Source organism: Ceratotherium simum, chromosome 14, assembly GCF_057802395.1.
Source record: "Ceratotherium simum simum isolate JZ-2026a chromosome 14, ASM5780239v1, whole genome shotgun sequence".
NCBI classification, from domain to species: domain Eukaryota; kingdom Metazoa; phylum Chordata; class Mammalia; order Perissodactyla; family Rhinocerotidae; genus Ceratotherium; species Ceratotherium simum.
The window spans coordinates 12,999,135-13,016,735 of NC_141913.1; the positions used below are offsets into that span (position 1 = coordinate 12,999,135).

General features: G+C 35.8%; 1 protein-coding gene across 3 annotated transcripts in view; it reads left to right on the forward strand.

Annotated features, from left to right (window-relative positions):
• The window catches only part of SMCHD1 (structural maintenance of chromosomes flexible hinge domain containing 1), a 129,208-nt gene extending 119,518 nt beyond the window's left edge, over positions 1 to 9,690 (forward strand). For 2 of the 3 annotated variants that reach the window (XM_087439050.1, XM_004421023.3), the window contains one exon: positions 8,642 to 9,690. In XM_087439050.1, coding sequence (XP_087295176.1) covers positions 8,642 to 8,666 — 25 coding nt within the window. In that variant the 3' untranslated portion in view covers positions 8,667 to 9,690. Of the gene's footprint in view, positions 1 to 6,809; positions 6,920 to 8,641 lie in introns of those variants that run through there. The other variant, XM_087439049.1, reaches the window with a different exon arrangement.
• The last annotated feature ends 7,911 nt before the right edge of the window (positions 9,691 to 17,601 follow it).

Here is a 17,601-nt window from a genome sequence, read left to right on the forward strand (position 1 = left end):
TTTGCAAATTATTTGGAAATGTTAGTAGTTTATTTTCACATTATGTTACAAGTCAATAGTAAGATTTAAATTGCTTTTCTGGGGAGCTGGCCCCGTGGCTTAGCGGTTAAGTGCACGTGCTCTGCTACTGGTGGCCCGGGTTTGGATCCCGGACGTGAACCAACCCACCGCTTGTCGGACCATGCCGAGGCGGCGTCCCACATACAGCAACTAGCAGGATGTGCAACTATCACAACTATCAACTGGGGCTTTGGGGAGAAAAAGGGGGAAAAAAAAAAAAAAAGGAGGAGGATTGGCAATAGATGTTAGCTCAGGGCCGTCTTCCTCAGCAAAAAGAGGAGGATTGGCATGGATGTTAGCTCAGGGCTGATCTTCCTCACCAAAAAATAAATAAATAAATAAATAAATTGCTTTTCTGTTGTTTGGCTTAACCTTCAAATACACTGCCTTCTGCTTCATAGGATGAGCAACTTGATAAGTATAGAATATGCAAAATCATTTGTACATTACTTATTTTAAAATTGCTTATAATATTTGGTTTGGAAAATCAGATACCATTTAGATAGCTCACAAAAAAAATAACAAGGTCATCTGCAGCCTAACTCAATGAAGAAAACTGTCCTTTTTAGAGTAGAGAATAGTAAGGCTACAGGAGGATACTATGGTACTAGGGATTCTTGTACGTTATTTCAAAAGGTTTAAATATAGACTCTGCCTAAATAAGTTTCTCATATTGACCTTAGAGGAGTTCCTTTGAGACTGTGGTGTTTGGAATTGGTATTCCATGCCCTATCCATCTACACATTCTACACTTATTCAGTAACTATTTGAAAGCTCATTTTGTGCTATATGTTGCCAAGTAAATAAAAGTAACATGGTTCTTGCCCCCATGGGCAGAAGAAGAACAATTCAAAAGAGTAAACATTTTTCTATATGTAAACATATACAATAATGTTAAGTTTTATGGAAGAAAAAAGATGAAGTGATATAAAACAGTGGGGAAACTATATTAGTTGTCAGGAAAGATGCATTTTAGCAGAGACCTGAAGGATGAGAAGAGGCCAGCCATACAGGGATTGGTTTCAGTCAGAGGGAAGATAAGTATGAAAGCTCTGAGAAAATAAGCATGGCATATTTGAGGAACTGAAAAGATGCTTATGTGGCTAAAACTTGGAGGGCAAGAGAGAGTGTCCCAAGATGTGTTTGGAGAGGTAGGCGGAAGCCAGATTATGCCCCTCCACTTGCCAAAATCGTTTCACAAAAAATTGTGAGGTAAAATTCTTTATCTTTTAAGTCCATTGATATCTCTTGAGTACTTAACATTTTGTGCTAGTAGGAGAAAAAACATGTCTTGGAATATCTGCCTTTAAAGTAAATTAGGGAGGAGAGCTACTGAAATAATGAGATTATATGAATACAGTACTCATAGTACTCATCAGTATGAGAGAGGTGTTTCCACGATGTGGGCATGTGAATGATAGTGTTTATTATGGGCACATAATATATGGAAACTATTAAGCCAATCATTGAAAGTGTGTTGGGGTAACTTAGCATCAGAAAGAATATTTGCAATGGATTTAAACACATGCAAATTTTACAGATCATGAGTTCACAATGATGCAAAAACATCTTCACTTAACCGGTATTGGCAGTTGCTAGAGCACTGACTCATAGCTGTGAGAATCAATGTATTGATACGGAGAAGACATGTTCTTTCTTTCTTATATGAACTCTTTCAAGGTAACCACATAAGTGGAGAAAGTTCTTTATAGAAGTTCTTCTTTATAAAGTTCTTATGTAAGAATAAAAGTATAAAAAGCATGCTAAAATTAAAACATCACAATTTTGCCACTCCTAATAAAATAATAGATCTAGGCAATAATGATCAATGGATACCCAAATGATTAGGTAAAAAGTTGATGGGGAAACTTAATAATGGAAAGATCAGATTGACACCCGTTAACCCACTGATTCATCTTAGCAACACTAAAAAAAAGCAGGATGTTTGCTATTACAGTCGGCCCTCCATATCAGCGAGGTCCTGCATCCACAGATTGAAAAGGCTGTGATGGCTGTGTCTGTGCTGAACATGTACAGACTTTATTTTCTTGTCATTATTCCCTAAACAATACAGTATAACGCCTATTTACATAGCGTTTACATTGTATTAGGTATTGTAAGTAATCTAGAGGTGATTTAAACTCTAATCTAGAGGTGCGTAGGTTATATGCAAATACTACGCCATTTTATATAAAAAACTTGAGCATCTGTAGATTTTGGCATCTGCGGGGGTCCTAGAACCAGTCCCCTCACAGATACCAAGGGGCGACTGTACATGATTCAGTAGGAAGTAATGTGAATCTAATGAAACTTCTAGTCAGTGTTTCTCAACTTGGGTTCTATGGAAGAGTCAAGCACTGCAGAAAACTGAGTGACTCTTTTCTCTAGGATAGTACATAGCTGGTAACATTCTCGATGCAGAGGAAGGAAGTTAATTCGTTGCATACAATAGATGCCTTAAGGCATTAGAGCTTAATTCTCTCACAAATTTGAGAAGGGCTCAATTTGACCACGTGTACAGGAAATAAGGAGAATTTAGGAACAAGTTACACATGCCACCAGGAAGCAATCAGCCAATCTAGAACGTCAAGAATGGGACGTTGAGGCTGAAAAAAAAAAGGGACAGTGTATAGGACAAATTACTGGTTTTGTTAATAAATGACATAAAAGAAGGATGAACTTTGTTATAGAATGAAAGTGATTCAAAGAGAATAATCAAATGCAATGTGTAGGCCTTGTTTAGATCCAGATTTGAGTTTGACTTTAAAATGACAACTTTGAAAAAATTTAGAGAAATTTCAATATTGCCTTATTAGATATATTAAGGAATTATTAATTTGTGTATAAAAGCATCATAGTTGGGCCGGCCCTGTAGCTTAGCGGTTAAGTGCGCGCACTCCGCTGCTGGCGGCCTGGGTTCGCATCCCAGGTGCGCACCGCTTCTCCGGCCATGCTGAGGCCGCATCCTACATACAGCAACTAGAAGGATGTGCAGCTATGACATACAACTGTCTACTGGGGCTTTGGGGGGAAAAATAAATAAAATCTTTAAAAAAAAAAATCATAGTATTTGTTAAAATAAATATACAGTTAGAAATATGTACTGAGGTGTATTTATCAGTTAAATAATGTGATATTTGGGATATACTCTAAAATACTGCAGGAGGAAAAAAAAGTGATGGGACATCAAAACAATATTAGGCAAAATGTTACAATAACTGAAGCTTGAAATAGGAGTTCATTATATTATTCCCTCTGCTTTTATGTGGGTTTGCTGTAATTTTTAAATAGGTATTTTATGAAAGATGAGGAGCATTTTTCCAGTTTTCTAAGAGATCATGAGGAAATTTTTGCCGAGCAATTCTAGACTGAAGTACATTTTCTTGAGGCTACACCACAGTCTCAGCACTGAATTAGCCCAAGACCTTGCAGTTACTGCAGAACTACAAATGATGTCATTGATTTGGATCTTGTTAATTAAGATTTTATAGCAATTCAGAGGTGGTGTGGGCTAAAGTTTATTTTTTAGTTTATCATTAAGTTGTTAGTAGTAGTAGTGTCATTTTCATTAAAGTCATACATGTTTATAAATCAAATGGTATATAGACTTAGTATTGCACTGTGTAATGTGAGCTACACATGTAATTTAAAATTTTCTAGGAGCCATATTAAAAAGAAACAGATTTATTTTAATAAATTTTATTGAACCAGTCTACAAAATATTTTTAGCATTGTAACATAAGTAGTATAAAATTTTTTATTAATGAAATATTTTAAATTCTTTTTTCATACAAAGTCTTCAAAATTTGTAAGACAGCAAATTGCTATTAGGACCAGCAATGTTACAAGTGCTCTTGTTGTAACACTATATTACAAGTATAATATAGCCACGTGTGGGTCATGGCTACCAGACTGGACAGCACAGGTATAGAAAGAGCTTATGATGATGAACTCTTGTATCCTGTGCGTCTTCACCCCATCCCATTCCCCAGAGGCAACCTTTGTTTTAACTGTTTTAGTTATTCTGTTTTTGCCTCCAGTTTTTTAAATATATTTATGTCTGTCTTGTTTTATCAGCTTTCAGATAGTGCGGCTCACCTGACCCCTTGGTATGGAGGTCTATTTTGCCTGGCCCACTTAATGACTTTTGGACTGAATTGTTCTGAATTATTTTAGAACTTGAACTGTATTGGATTATTTAGTTATATTCTATCCTGCAACCACAACCAAGTCCTCCATGCTTTTTTCAAAGGTAGAGAGCCATGAACAACGTATATTATTATGGCTATGTATATATTTAGTAGTAGGCAAACAGTGAGCTAGGATTACATTTTCTTCTCTATAAGGTTCTAATGTCATGACCTTTACTTAGGCCACCAGTCTGTGTTCCAAACATCAAAGTCAAATGAATCTTCCATACTGTGTCAGTTCTTAAAATCATGTTAAGTTTTAATTCTTGTTTAGATTGTTTCTTGGATGTTAATTTTTCTGGAGTTTCTTTCTTTCTTTTTTTTTTTTTATTAACTATCTTGATAACATATTCTTCCTCCTGCTGCAGTGACTAGTAACTATGTAGGCCTCCTGGGTCTTCCTTGGCTGCTCTCTTGGGTTGTTGAATCCACTGTTTCTTGAATTCCTTGTCTTTCTCTCTCTTATAACTTCCTTAGGAAAAGTGTGTAGAAAGAAGCTTGGATCCCTTGCATGTCTGAAAATGTTTTCCTTCTGCTCTTACATTTGATTGAAGTTTTCTGGAGATAACAGGATAGAAACAAGACTAGAGTATACTAAAGGAGGGACTGTGAAATAGTTGAAAGACAATGGGAGCTAGTCTGCCTGATGGAACCCCAGAGAGACTATGGACTCAGTCAGGGAAGTCCAGCCCAAAACAGGGGGATGGGAGCAAAATGGAAAAGGAGAGGAAACCACAGCCTACAATATGCAAATTTTCATCCCAAAACTTTGAAAGCTTTGTTCCCTTGTTTCTAGGCATTAAAGGTGCCACCACGAAGTTAGATAGTGATAGTAATTAGTTAATTAAATATTGGTATATTGGCTTCAGGTATAGTTGGTGGCACCCTAGAGGCTTGTCTAATGCTGGCGTCTAGAGAGCTAGCATCCTGAGAGCTGGCTCTCTAGCCACACACTTAAACCAAAGCCTGCTGGTCCACTGACCCTGCTCTGCCCTGTCCCACTTAAAATTCCCACTCAGAGAGGAGACTATGGGAAAACAGTTCTGTTTTTATCGCAGCAGAAGAAATCCAGGCCAGCAACACAGTGCTCTTTCTTAAGTATAATTGTACAACCCAGAATCATCATGTATATGAGGGGATCAACAGCATGTGAGGGAAAATCCAAGATAAATAGCAAAACCAATCCTGGAAGATGATCCAACAGAACTCTTTTTAAAAATTATAATTCCGAGTCAGATTGCAGAAGGATTTAAATTCGTGAAACTCAGAGGGTATTAGGAGAAAAATACAGCCAGGACAAGATTACAGATTATAAAATGGTTGCTGAAATAAAAATTCAGAGATCTAAAGTCAAGGAAACTTCCTAGAAAAGTAGGAAAAAAAAAATTACATGAAGAGAAAGGAGATGTAGAGAACCAATTGAGACTATCAAGAATCCTAGAAAGAAGAAAATAGAGAAGAAAAAATATGTAGAGGAGAACTTCCCAAGGATGAATGAAAGGGCACATTGAATGCCCAGCACAATAACTGACAAAAGATGCACCAAGATAATTCATGGTAAAATTGTAGAATATCAAGAAAAGGGGGGGGCCGGCCCCATGGCTTAGTGGTTAAGTGCTCACGCTCCGCTGCTGGCGGCCCAGGTTCGGATCCCGGGCGTGCACCGACGCACCGCTTCTCCGGCCATGCTGGGGCCGCGTCCCACATACAGCAACTAGAAGGATGTGCAGCTGTGACATACAACTACCTACTGGGGCTTTGGGGGAAAAAAAAAATAAATAAAATTAAAAAAAAAGAAAAGGGGGAAGAGTATAAATATTTTCAGAGAGCAAAAGAAAGAGAATCATATTGTCAGTACAGCCATCCCTCGGTATCTGCAGGGGATTGGTTCCAGGACGCGTGTGCGCACACATACCAACTCAAGTCCTTAGCCTGCCCTCTGCATCTGTGGGGCCTGCATCTACAGATCATGAGTATAGTACGTGATCCTCGGTTGGTTGAGTTTGCAGATGTGGAACCCGTGGATACAGAGGGCTGACTGTACAGCTTTTGGCACACAGAAAACAAACCCAAAAAGCCAGCCATTGTTTAGCTTTGTGGTGGCAGAGTTAGAAGGTTTAGGTGCAAAATTTGGTGTATGTCTTGCCTATGGCTTCCTCCCCTTTTGCGTCCTGCTTATCTTTGGAAAATTTTAAATCACTTTAAATTTCCATTTAAAATGGAAATTTCTTAAATTTCCATTTAAAGTCAATTTAAGTCACTGTTTAATTAGTAATTTCCTCATCCCCAATCTCCACCTAGTCTCCATAAATCTTGGACTAATACTCACACTATCTCAAAAATGTTAGAGCATTTGAAATTAGAGTATCTTAACAGCATTGAAATAGTGATACATTTCATCCATACAATTGAGAAGAAATTTGAGAGTAGGAAATTAGCAACATAATATGTATGTATATTTATATGTTTTTATTTATATTTGTGTATGTATATTACATGGTTAATATATTTACTGTTAGCTTTAATAGAGATTACATACCATATTTTATCAACTCTAAGATATTGGCAACTATAAGAAACACCATGATTTCAAGAAACCTTAAAGAAAAACACTGCAGAAACCATCAACAAAACGAAAAGACAACCTAACAATTGGGAGAAGATATTTGCAAACCATACATCTGATAAGGGCTTAATCTCCAAAATATATAAAGAACTCATGCATCTCAACAACAAAAAAACTACCAACCCAATTAAAAAATGGGCAAAAGACCTGAACAGACATTTCTCCAAAGAAGATATACAGATGGCCAACAGACACATGAAAAGATGTTCAAAATCACTAACTATCAGGGAAATGCAAATCAAAACTACAATGAGATATCACCTCACGCCCGTCAGAATGGCTATAATTAACAAGACAGGAAACAACATGTGTTGGAGAGGTTGTGGAGAGAAGGGAACTCTCATACACTGCTGGTGGGAGTGCAAACTGGTGCAGCCACTATGGAAAACAGTATGGAGATTCCTCAAAAATCAACGATAGAACTACCATATGATCCAGCTATTCCACTGTTGGGTATTTATCCAAAGAACTTGAAAACACCAATTTGCAAAGGTACATGCACCCCTGTGTTCATTGCAGCCTTATTCACGATAGCCAAGACTTGGAAGCAACCTAAGTGCCCATCAAGGGACGAATGGATAAAAAGCTGTGGTATATATACACAATGGAATACTACTCAGCCATAAGAAACGATGAAATCCAGCCATTTGTGACAACATGGATGGACATTGAGGGCATGATGCAAAGTGAAATAAGTCAGAGGGAGAAGGTCAAATACCGTATGATTTCCTTCATTAAGTAGTAGATAATAACAACAATAAACAAACACATAGGGACAGAGATTGGATTGGTGGTTACCAGAGGGGAAGGGGGGAGGGAGGAGGGTGAAAGGGATAATTGGGTACATGTGTGTGGTGATGGGTTGTAATTAGTATTTTGGTGGTGAACATGATGTAATCTATGCAGAAATAGAAGTACAATGATGTACACCTGAAATTTTTACAATGTTATGAACCAATGTTACTGCAATAAACAAAAAATTAAAAAAAAAAACTGCAAATTAATTCATAACATTATAAGGTGGATTTCAGAGATGTTAAGTGTGGAAAAAATGTGGTTCTTAGAATCAACAAAATATACTTAGCAATATACATCGTAGACTCATTGTCTTCAATAGAGGCTTCAGTTTTCTAATTCATTTTATATTCATAAAGGTTACAGATTAGCTCTTTATCAAAAATGTTTGTCTTCTATTTGGAGATGGCAGTTCAGGGAACTATCATGAGAAAATAAAGTATGTAGATATATCTAAATAAGAAAATATCTGTGTAGATATATACCAAGGTGTTTCCTGTGTTCATCTCTACGTGAATGGAATTATGGGTATTTTTTAAATGTTTTTTCTTTTGCTTGTCTTTATTTTGTGAATTTTCTGTAATATGCATTATAATTCCTGTTAATTTTTAAAACAGTAATTTTATCTTAGGAAAGGGGAAAAGTGAGCAAAAATCTACAGAATTTGGGTCTGAGATACACCATTTAAAAGAACTGTGGTACAAATTACTTGCTCCCTCCTCTATATATGTATATATGTTAACTACTGCTTTTATTTTGAGGCTTTTTTTGTTTGTTTTTTTGCATACATGTGAAAGAAGTGATTGGATACAAGGATTTACTTAAATTTGTTTATACTAACAATTGTCATAATTAATAGAACATAAATAGTTCTGTTGGCTCTTTAACCATCCAGGTCTGATGAGGGAGTTCAGAAAAGGAAACCTTTGGTCTATAAGATTTACTATGTTTTTTTCCGCACTTTTACCAGGATTATAACCAAAACAGACGTGTGAAAGGTGACAGAGAAGAGGGAGCCATTGGTCTCGCTAAGAATGCATTGCCTTCTGCAGCTCTGTTTCAGAAGACCAAGAGGGTGACTTACCAGACTGAATATTTCTGGGGACGATACAAGTATCTGGGCATGCGTTTCCATGTCTATCCAGATGGGACTAGAATCGACCATTCAATTTTATAAATCTCACTGAACAATGTGGATTCACTGGAATTATTCCGGTCATCATGCCCTTTGGTCGTCATTATCTTGCAGATGTGTCAGAGGAAAATGTGCAAATATGGTAGTGACTATAAAACTGGCACATAGCATTTATTAATCCTGAAGAAAAGTGTATGTACTATTTTTCAGTCTGATTATCATGGATATGCTAGAACTATTTCTTGAAAAACTTTTTTATTACTTTTGTGTGAATTTATTTAACAAAACTGTTTTGTCTGTTGTGTCTAAGGAAAGTTCTAGAGGTTAGGTATTTAATTGTAAACGTGAGGAAATTTTTAATGAAGAATTCAGAATAAAAATAGAAAAAGCACAGGTATCTGGGAAGTCAAATGTTAAGATACATGGAAAAACAAATTGATGAGCGAACTTGTGACACAAGTAGCATTTTAAATTTCTAAAGACTTACCCTGTATATATATAAAATATGCAGCAGCATCAATTTTTATAAGTATTGTTTGACTTTATTAAATACTAGATTATATAGTCTCATTTTTAATTCAATATTTACATTATTTTGTAATTTTTTATTACTATTTTTAAAGGGCTAAAGAAGTTGTACACTCCCACCTTAATGCAATAAGGATCTTGCTAGAAAATTGCTGCGAAAACATTTGGATTGTGTATTAATTCATGTATGTCAATATATATGTCTTTGTGTAAGTCCAGGGCTATTGGTCTGTGAAGTTATTTTGTAAGGAAATACTTTTGGTACAGTTTTGTGTCCCAGAAAATGTGTGTGTTTTTTAAATCCTTTCTGAATATATGGTGAGGTTAATAAAGAGGATTGTTTCTTCCCTATTGGACAGATGAGTGTTTTCCTTTTTTTACATTGAAAGCTCCATAAAAGTTACCTTGGTAAAAACTATTACGATGTTAACCTATCTTTATAATTGGAAGTCATTTAACTGTTTTGTTGAACCAAGAAACAAATGGCAGTAATAGAGTTTGCTAAAAGAAAGATTGGATTCCTTTTAAGTGAAACTACTTTTTATTAGTTAAATTATTAGTGTTGTTAAATAGTGCCAAAAAGATAAAAGTTCTATCTTCTAAATTTTTTATACTTTTAACTTCGTGAGTTGGTTACTTATAGTCGTTATGAAATGGGTAGGATTAATTCCATTATATTTTTAGTATATAACTTTCAAATAATACTTTTTAGTAAAAAGTTGGAATTTGTATCATTTTTATACTGTCAGAATGTCTTTTCAGTTATATCTGATAAACATTTTCATGGAATCATCTCTTCCTCTTCATGGTTATGTAATTATATGTATAAAATTACTTGTATATGTGTTATTAAGATAATTGTATTTTGCATGTCTGTTAAACACATAGTATACTTCTTTTGACTTCAAAAAGAAGTTGCTACTTTTTAGAATGTATATGCTTAGGTTTAGGGATATGTAGCAGCATTAAAATTCATAGTAGGACATTTGGCCTTAAAATACTAATTATCTTAAATATAAGGTGAAGTTTCTCCAAAATCTGGCTTTGTGCAAGCAGTTATTTCATTTATTGATTCATCAGTAACTTAAGTGTCTGAAAATATTTTATTTTCAGACATTATTTTCAGATATTTAAAATATTTAAAATTAATTCCTTTTTGGGGGAGAGATCAATTGGTGTTAAAGAATTGTCTATCCCAAGTGACAAGCAATTCACAGTATAAACAGACGTGTAATATTTTTTACATTAGGAAGCCTAATTTCAAAGTAAAATAATGTCTGATAATATAAAATAAATTCCTAGTATTCTGATTTTTAAGACCATGCTCCAATAAACAAACATGAAATGGAAAATATTAATAATTACATCTTTGTAGAATACCATATTTAAATCTCTACTGATAGAATTTGCTTACCTCTTTTTCATTTGTGTTTCTCCTCAGAGTTATTCTTTTTTATTCTTGAGGGAAATGGAACATTGTGTTTCATTTTTCTATATTTTGATTTTAGTAGGAGTAAAGAATTATGTACCTTGACCTATTAATAGTCCACTGGTGAAGATTTGAATTTATTAGGTGTAGTTAAACATTGGAATTCAATTTTATACTTTAAAATAGCCAGGAAAAAAACTAATACAGAAAGAGACCATTACTTATGTTGGACTAGAAATTATAGGGTAGTATTTAAAAGCTAGAGGGATTTTTTACTTTGTATTTTTTCTGATTTCATTTAGATACAAGTTCTGTGATATATTTATTGATAAATGATTACCAAATTTAGTGAAAAAATTTATTTCAGCACTTTTATAGACTAGAATTCTGTTTTGATTTGTTGAGCATATTGCATAATTCTCTTCAATAGTTTTGCAGAGTGAATTTTTTCTAAGAACTGCTGACAGTTCAACCATGGATCCCTTCATCGAATATTAATGAAAAGTTAAACCACTCAGATGTGTTTAAAAGTAACAATATAGTGAGCTTTGGCTACATTTGTATTAACTATTCATGTACTAATTGCCTGATTTTTTTTATAATAAGAGAATTTAGATTATTGGTTAGAATGGAATGCCAATTTCATAAGACATTTATAAATATGATTATTGAGCTGCTTCAAAATGTAAAACTAAAAAGTAGTTGGCCTTAGTTTGAAATACAGAATGATTTTTATTGGAACATTCATAAATTCATTAATTTAGCAAATATTTATATCTACTATTTGCAAACCAGTGTGTCTGAACTGTGGAAGAAGGTAATAGCTGCCATTTATTGAGCAACATGCTGAGTAAAACATTTAGACATGTTCTCTTTATGCATGTTTGATCCCAGAGCTAAAGAAGCTCTGTATAAGCTCCGCCTATGCTATAATCTAGGCTTTAATACTTACTAGCTTTGTGACTAGGACAAATTATTTAGCCTATTTGTATTTCACTTTCCTCACTTAAAATGAGGATGATAATACCTGTTTTGTAGAGTTGTCTGATAATCAAATGCGATGGTTGAATTATTAGCATAGGGTCTAGTATCTGGTAAGTTTCCAATGAAGATCACTTTCTTCCCTTTGTTAGGAGGTTACGTGGACGATATGATAGTATTACCTCTCACCAGAGGTAAATATGAATTGAAGAGAGGTTGTGAAGCATGTAACACATTGAAATGGCCTGGATGGATATGTACTTTATGCTGAAATTTGGGGAAGGAGGGAAGAATTATTCCAGGTAGAAAGAACACTATACGTGAAGACAATGAAGCAGGAAAGATAGCATGTCTTTGAAAGGACCTGAGTCTGACTAGAGTGCAATGGAAAATAAAATTAGATCTAAGTTGGGACTAGATCACTGAAGCTTTGGGCTTTTAAGGAAATACTGAATCAGCACAAGTAATTACAAGTTTTTCAGCAGTCTTAATCAAAACTGTGTTTTAAGAATTAAGTATGGAGGGAGACGGACTTGTGCCATGACAGCACGAGGAGCCCTACTAATGGTGATCCCCAGTAAAACTAGTGAAAAGTATAAAAAGCAACAATTTAAATCTCTGGGAGTGGTCCTAAGGGCAAACAGCAAATGAAGAAACATCTATTCAAGAAAACCTATGAAACTTCTATAAGAAAAATGAGCATCTGTGGCATTTTGAACCAAGCTTGAGTGCTCCCTTCCCACCTCTCAGCTCAGCAAGGCAGAAACTCCACTCCAGACTGCTGCAGCCAAGATCGCTGGGCCCCATGTCCCTCCATCTTCCAGCCAGAGGGCTTTGTAGGAGGAGGAAGAATTTAGTGGTTTCTCAACCTGCCCCCAACTGCTTTTGCTGAGGCTAAGTCCCAGGTCAGTGTGGCCAAGAGGTGAGGGCTCTCTTCTTCCGCTTAGGCCCCACTTGTGTAATGGAGGCTCTGTGTTGGGCATGGCATGCTGAGAATACTGGAGCCTTGATACCCCTTCCTCTGGCTCATGAGGTGGTGGTTCCATCCCAGGAGAAGAAAGCCAAGAGGATCTCGGACTTCTGCCCCCTCTACCATACTCAGCTCCTAGGGCAGAGATGTCACTCAAAAGTGTGTCGTCATCCCCAGCTCTGGAGCCCTGGCTCTGAGATTTTGTTTGGGAGGGAGGAGGAGAGAGAAGCATGTAAAACAGATAGCTCCTAATCTCTTCCCTAAGGAACTGACTTCATTTACAACAGAACATGGAGAAGCTTAAACCTAACAGCATTCTCAAAAACAGTGAAGGTGTGGTATAGGAAATTGGAAAGAGGTCCATGGATTGAAGGAAGATATAGTCTAGATTATAGGCTAGCTAATTTGTAGGAGAGAACTGGGGAGTAAGACAGCTGGGAGGAGCCCTCCATGTGTCAAAGAGCAAACACTAACCTCAGAAACTATTCTATCCTCATCAAGACACAATTTAATTAAATTAGTTTGTGCAGAAATTTTTGCTTCAGGGCATTGATGTAAAAGGGCAATCAACAAGCTATTATTGGAGTGTAACAGCTGGTTGTGGGTTCAAAGAGAAGAGAGCCCTACCAATACAACTGTCGTCCCAGAGTCACTGTGGGACATACCCAAAGCTGTGCCTCCCAAGGAGAAACATCATAAACTTAACACTAAGGGAGTGGGGTGGGGAAATAGATCACTAAAATAATCCAGCAAGTCACTAAATAAACAAGGAAATAAGCCCCAGGGAGAGCTGAACCAATATCCAGAGTTGCTACAATATGTTATCTAAAATGTACAGTTTCCAACAAAAATTTGAGACATGCAAAGAAACAGGAAAGTATGGTTCATACACTGGAAATAGCAGAAACTGCCTGTGAGAGTGATTAGATGTCAGATCTAACTGAAAAATATTTCAAAGTACCTATTATAAATATGTTCACAGAACTAAAGGAAAGCTTGATTAAAGAATTAAAGGAAAGTACAATGACAATGTCTCATCAAATAATATCAATAAAGAAATAGAAACATTTTTTAAAGAACCATATAGAAATTATGGAGTTGAATAGTACAATAACTGAAAAAAGCAAGTCACTAGAGGAACTCAACAGTAGATTTGAACTGGCAGAAGAGAGAATTAGTGAACTTGAAGATAGATTGATAGAGATTATGCAGACCAAACGGGAAAAAGAAGAAAAATGAGCAGAGGCTCAGAGAAAATGTGAGACAACATTAAGCACACCAACATACGTATAATAGTACTAGAAGGAAAGGAGAGGAGGGAAAGAAGTGAGTAGAAAAAAAAATTTCAAGAAAGAATGGCTGACAACTTCACAAATTTATTGAAAAACAATAACCTACACATTCAGGAAGCTCAATGAATTCCATATAAAATAAACAGAGAGACTCACAGAGACATCAAATGGCAAAAGTCAAAGACAAGGAAAAAATCTTGAAAGCAGCAAGAGTAAAATTACACATCCCTTACAAGGAAACCCCAGTAAGATTAACAGCTAGCTTCTCAGCAGAAACAGTGAAGACCTATGGCAGTAGGATAACATATTCAAAGGCTCAAAGGAAATAAAGCTGTCAACCAAGAATTCTATATCCAGCAAAGCTACTGTTCAAAAATGGAGGCAAAATAAAGACTTTCCTAGATAAGCAGAAACAATTCATTGCTAGCCAAGCCCATCTTAGAAGAAATAGTAAAGGAAATTTTTCAGGATGAAAGCAAAGTGACCTGAGGTGGTAATTTAAATCCACACAAAATCACTACTAAAGGTAATTATGTAATTTACACTATCAATGCATATTTTGTCTCCTTTTTTCTCTTAACTGATTTGATACACGATTGTATAAAATAATAGATTGTTGGGCCTATAATGTATAGAAATGTAGTATATTTGCCAAACAGCATAAAGGAGGTGGGTGAGAGCAAAGTTGTAATGGGCTAAGGATTTGAAGACAGATTGTAAAGTAATAACTATAATAATGTATTGTTGGGTTGGTAACATTAATAGACACAGGTAACAATAAAACCACAAAAAGAGGTGAAAGGAATAGAACTATATAGGAGAAACATTTCTATATGTTACTGGAATGAAGCTAGTATAAATCTGAAGTTGACTCTAATAAGATATATATGGTAAACTCTACAGCAACCATTAAAAAAAAAACTTGAAAAAATATAGTGAAAATATCACTAATTAAATTAAAATGCTACATACTGGTTTCCCCTCTAAATTCCTATGTTGAAGCCCTAACCCCCAAAGTGACTGTATCTGGAAATAGAGTCTTTAGGACGTAAGGTCCTAAAGGTCAAATGAAGTCACAATTGTGGAGCCCTAATTTGATAGGACTGTAGCTTTATACAAAGAGGATGAGAGTGATATGTCTCTTCTACCCACCCGTCCACCATGTGAGAACACAGAAGATGGCCATCTGTAAACAGTACATCAATCATAACATTAAATGTGAATGGATTAAACAATCCAACCAAATGACAGAGGTTGCCAGACTGGATTTTTAAAAAATGATCCAACTATATGTTATCTACAGAAGACACACTTTAAATTCAAAGACACAAATAGATTAAAAGGATGGGAAAAGATACATCATGCAAAGAGCAATCAGGAAATCTGGAGCAGCTATACCAACATCAGTCAAAATAGACTTTAAAATAAAAAATGTTATCAGAGATAAAGAGGGACACTTTATGATGATAAAAGGGTCAATCCATCAAGAAGATATAACAATTATAAACGTATGTGCACCTAATAACAGAGCACCAAAATACATGAAGCACAAACTGACAGAAATGAAGAAAGACAATTCAACAATAATAGTTGGAGACTATATACCTCATTTTCAATAATGGATAAAACAACTAAACATAAGATCAACAACAAAATAGCAGACTTAGCACATATAGAACATTCCACCCAACAACAACAATATGCATTCTTCTCAAGCAAACATAGAACATTCTTCAGACCATAGGCTAGGCCATAAAACAAACCTCAACAAATTACACTGAGATGAGTGAGAATCAAGACACAACGTACCAAAATTTACTGGACCCAGCAACAGCAGTTCTTAGAGGGAAACTTATGGCTGTAAATGACTATATTAAGAAAGAAAAAAGATCTCAAATCAATAACCTAATCTTTCGCTGTAAGACACTGGATAAGAGGAGAAAAACCTAAAGTAAGCAGAAGGAAGAAAATAATAAAAATTAGAGTGGAAATGAATAGAATGAAATAGAGATTAGAAATACAATGGAGAAAAACAATGCAACCAAAAGTTGGTTCTTTGAAAAGATGAACAAAATTTCCAAACCTTTAGCTAGTTTGATGAAGAAAAAAAGAGAATATACAAGAATAGAGAATATACTAGAATTAGAAATGAACGAGGGACATTACTACTGACTTTACATAAATAAAAAAGATTATAAAGCAATACAATAAACAATTATATGTGAACAAATTATATAGCTCAGACAAAATGAACAAATTCCTTGAAAGACATAAACTACTGGAACTGACTCAAGAAGAAATAGATAATCTGAATAGTCCTATAAGAAGTGAAGAGATTGAATCAATAATAATAATAATGAAACTACCTACAAAGAAAGCCCAGGCCCAGATGACTTTACTACTGAATTCTACCAAAATTTGAAGAAGAACTAATACCAATTCTTCACGAACTCTTCCAAAAAATTGGAGGAAATACTTCACATCTCATTCTGTGAGGCCAGTAGTACCCTGATAATCAAAACCAGATAAAGACATCACAAGAAAAAACTACAGGGGCCGGCCTGCTGGCGCAAGTGGTTAAGTGCGTGTGCTCTGCTGCAGCAGCCTGGGGTGTGCCGGTGCAGATCCCGGGTGTGCACCGACGCACTGCTTGTTAAGCCATGCTGTGGCGGCGTCCCATATAAAGTGGAGGAAGATGGGCACGGATGTTAGCCCAGGGCCAGTCTTCCTCAGCAAAAAAAAAAAAAAAAAAAGGATTGGCATCTGATGTTAGCTCAGGGCTGGTCTTCCTCACACACACAAAAAAAAAGTACAGACCAATATCTCTTATGAAGATGGGTGCAAAAATCCTCCACAAAATACTAGCAAAACAAATCCAGCAACATATAAAAAGAATTATACACCCTGACCAAGTACGATTTATCCCAGGACTGCAAGATTTGGTTAACATCTGAAAATGAATTGATGTAATACATCGTATCAATAGAATTTTTAAAAATCACATGATCATGTCCATAGATGCAGAAAAAACATTTATCAAAATCCAACCCTTTTCATAATAAAAAGCCCTAAGTAGTAATAGAAGGGCATTTCATAGATAACCTGATAAAGGTTATATATGAAAAACTCAGGGCTAATATCGTACTTAATGGTGAAAGATATAATGTTTTTCCTCTAAGATTAGGAACAAGGATATCTGCTCTTTTCACGTTTTTTTGTGTGTGTGTGAGGTAGATCAGCCCTGAGCTAACATCCGTGCTAATCCTCCTTTTTTTTTTGCTGAGGAAGACTGGCTCTGACCTAACATCTATTGCCAATCCTCCTCCCTTTTTTCTTCCTCAAAGCCCCAGTAGATAGTTGTATGTCATAGTTGCACATCCTTCTAGTTGCTGTATGTGGGACACGGCTTCAGCATGGCCGGAGAAGCAGTGCATCGGTGCGCGCCCGGGATCCGAACCTGGGCCACCAGTAGCGGAGCATGCACACTTAACCACTAAGCCACCAGGCTGGCCCTTCTCGTGCCACTTTTATTCAACGTTATACTAGAGGTTCTAGCCAGGGCAATTAGGCAAGAAAAAAGAAATAAAAGTCATCC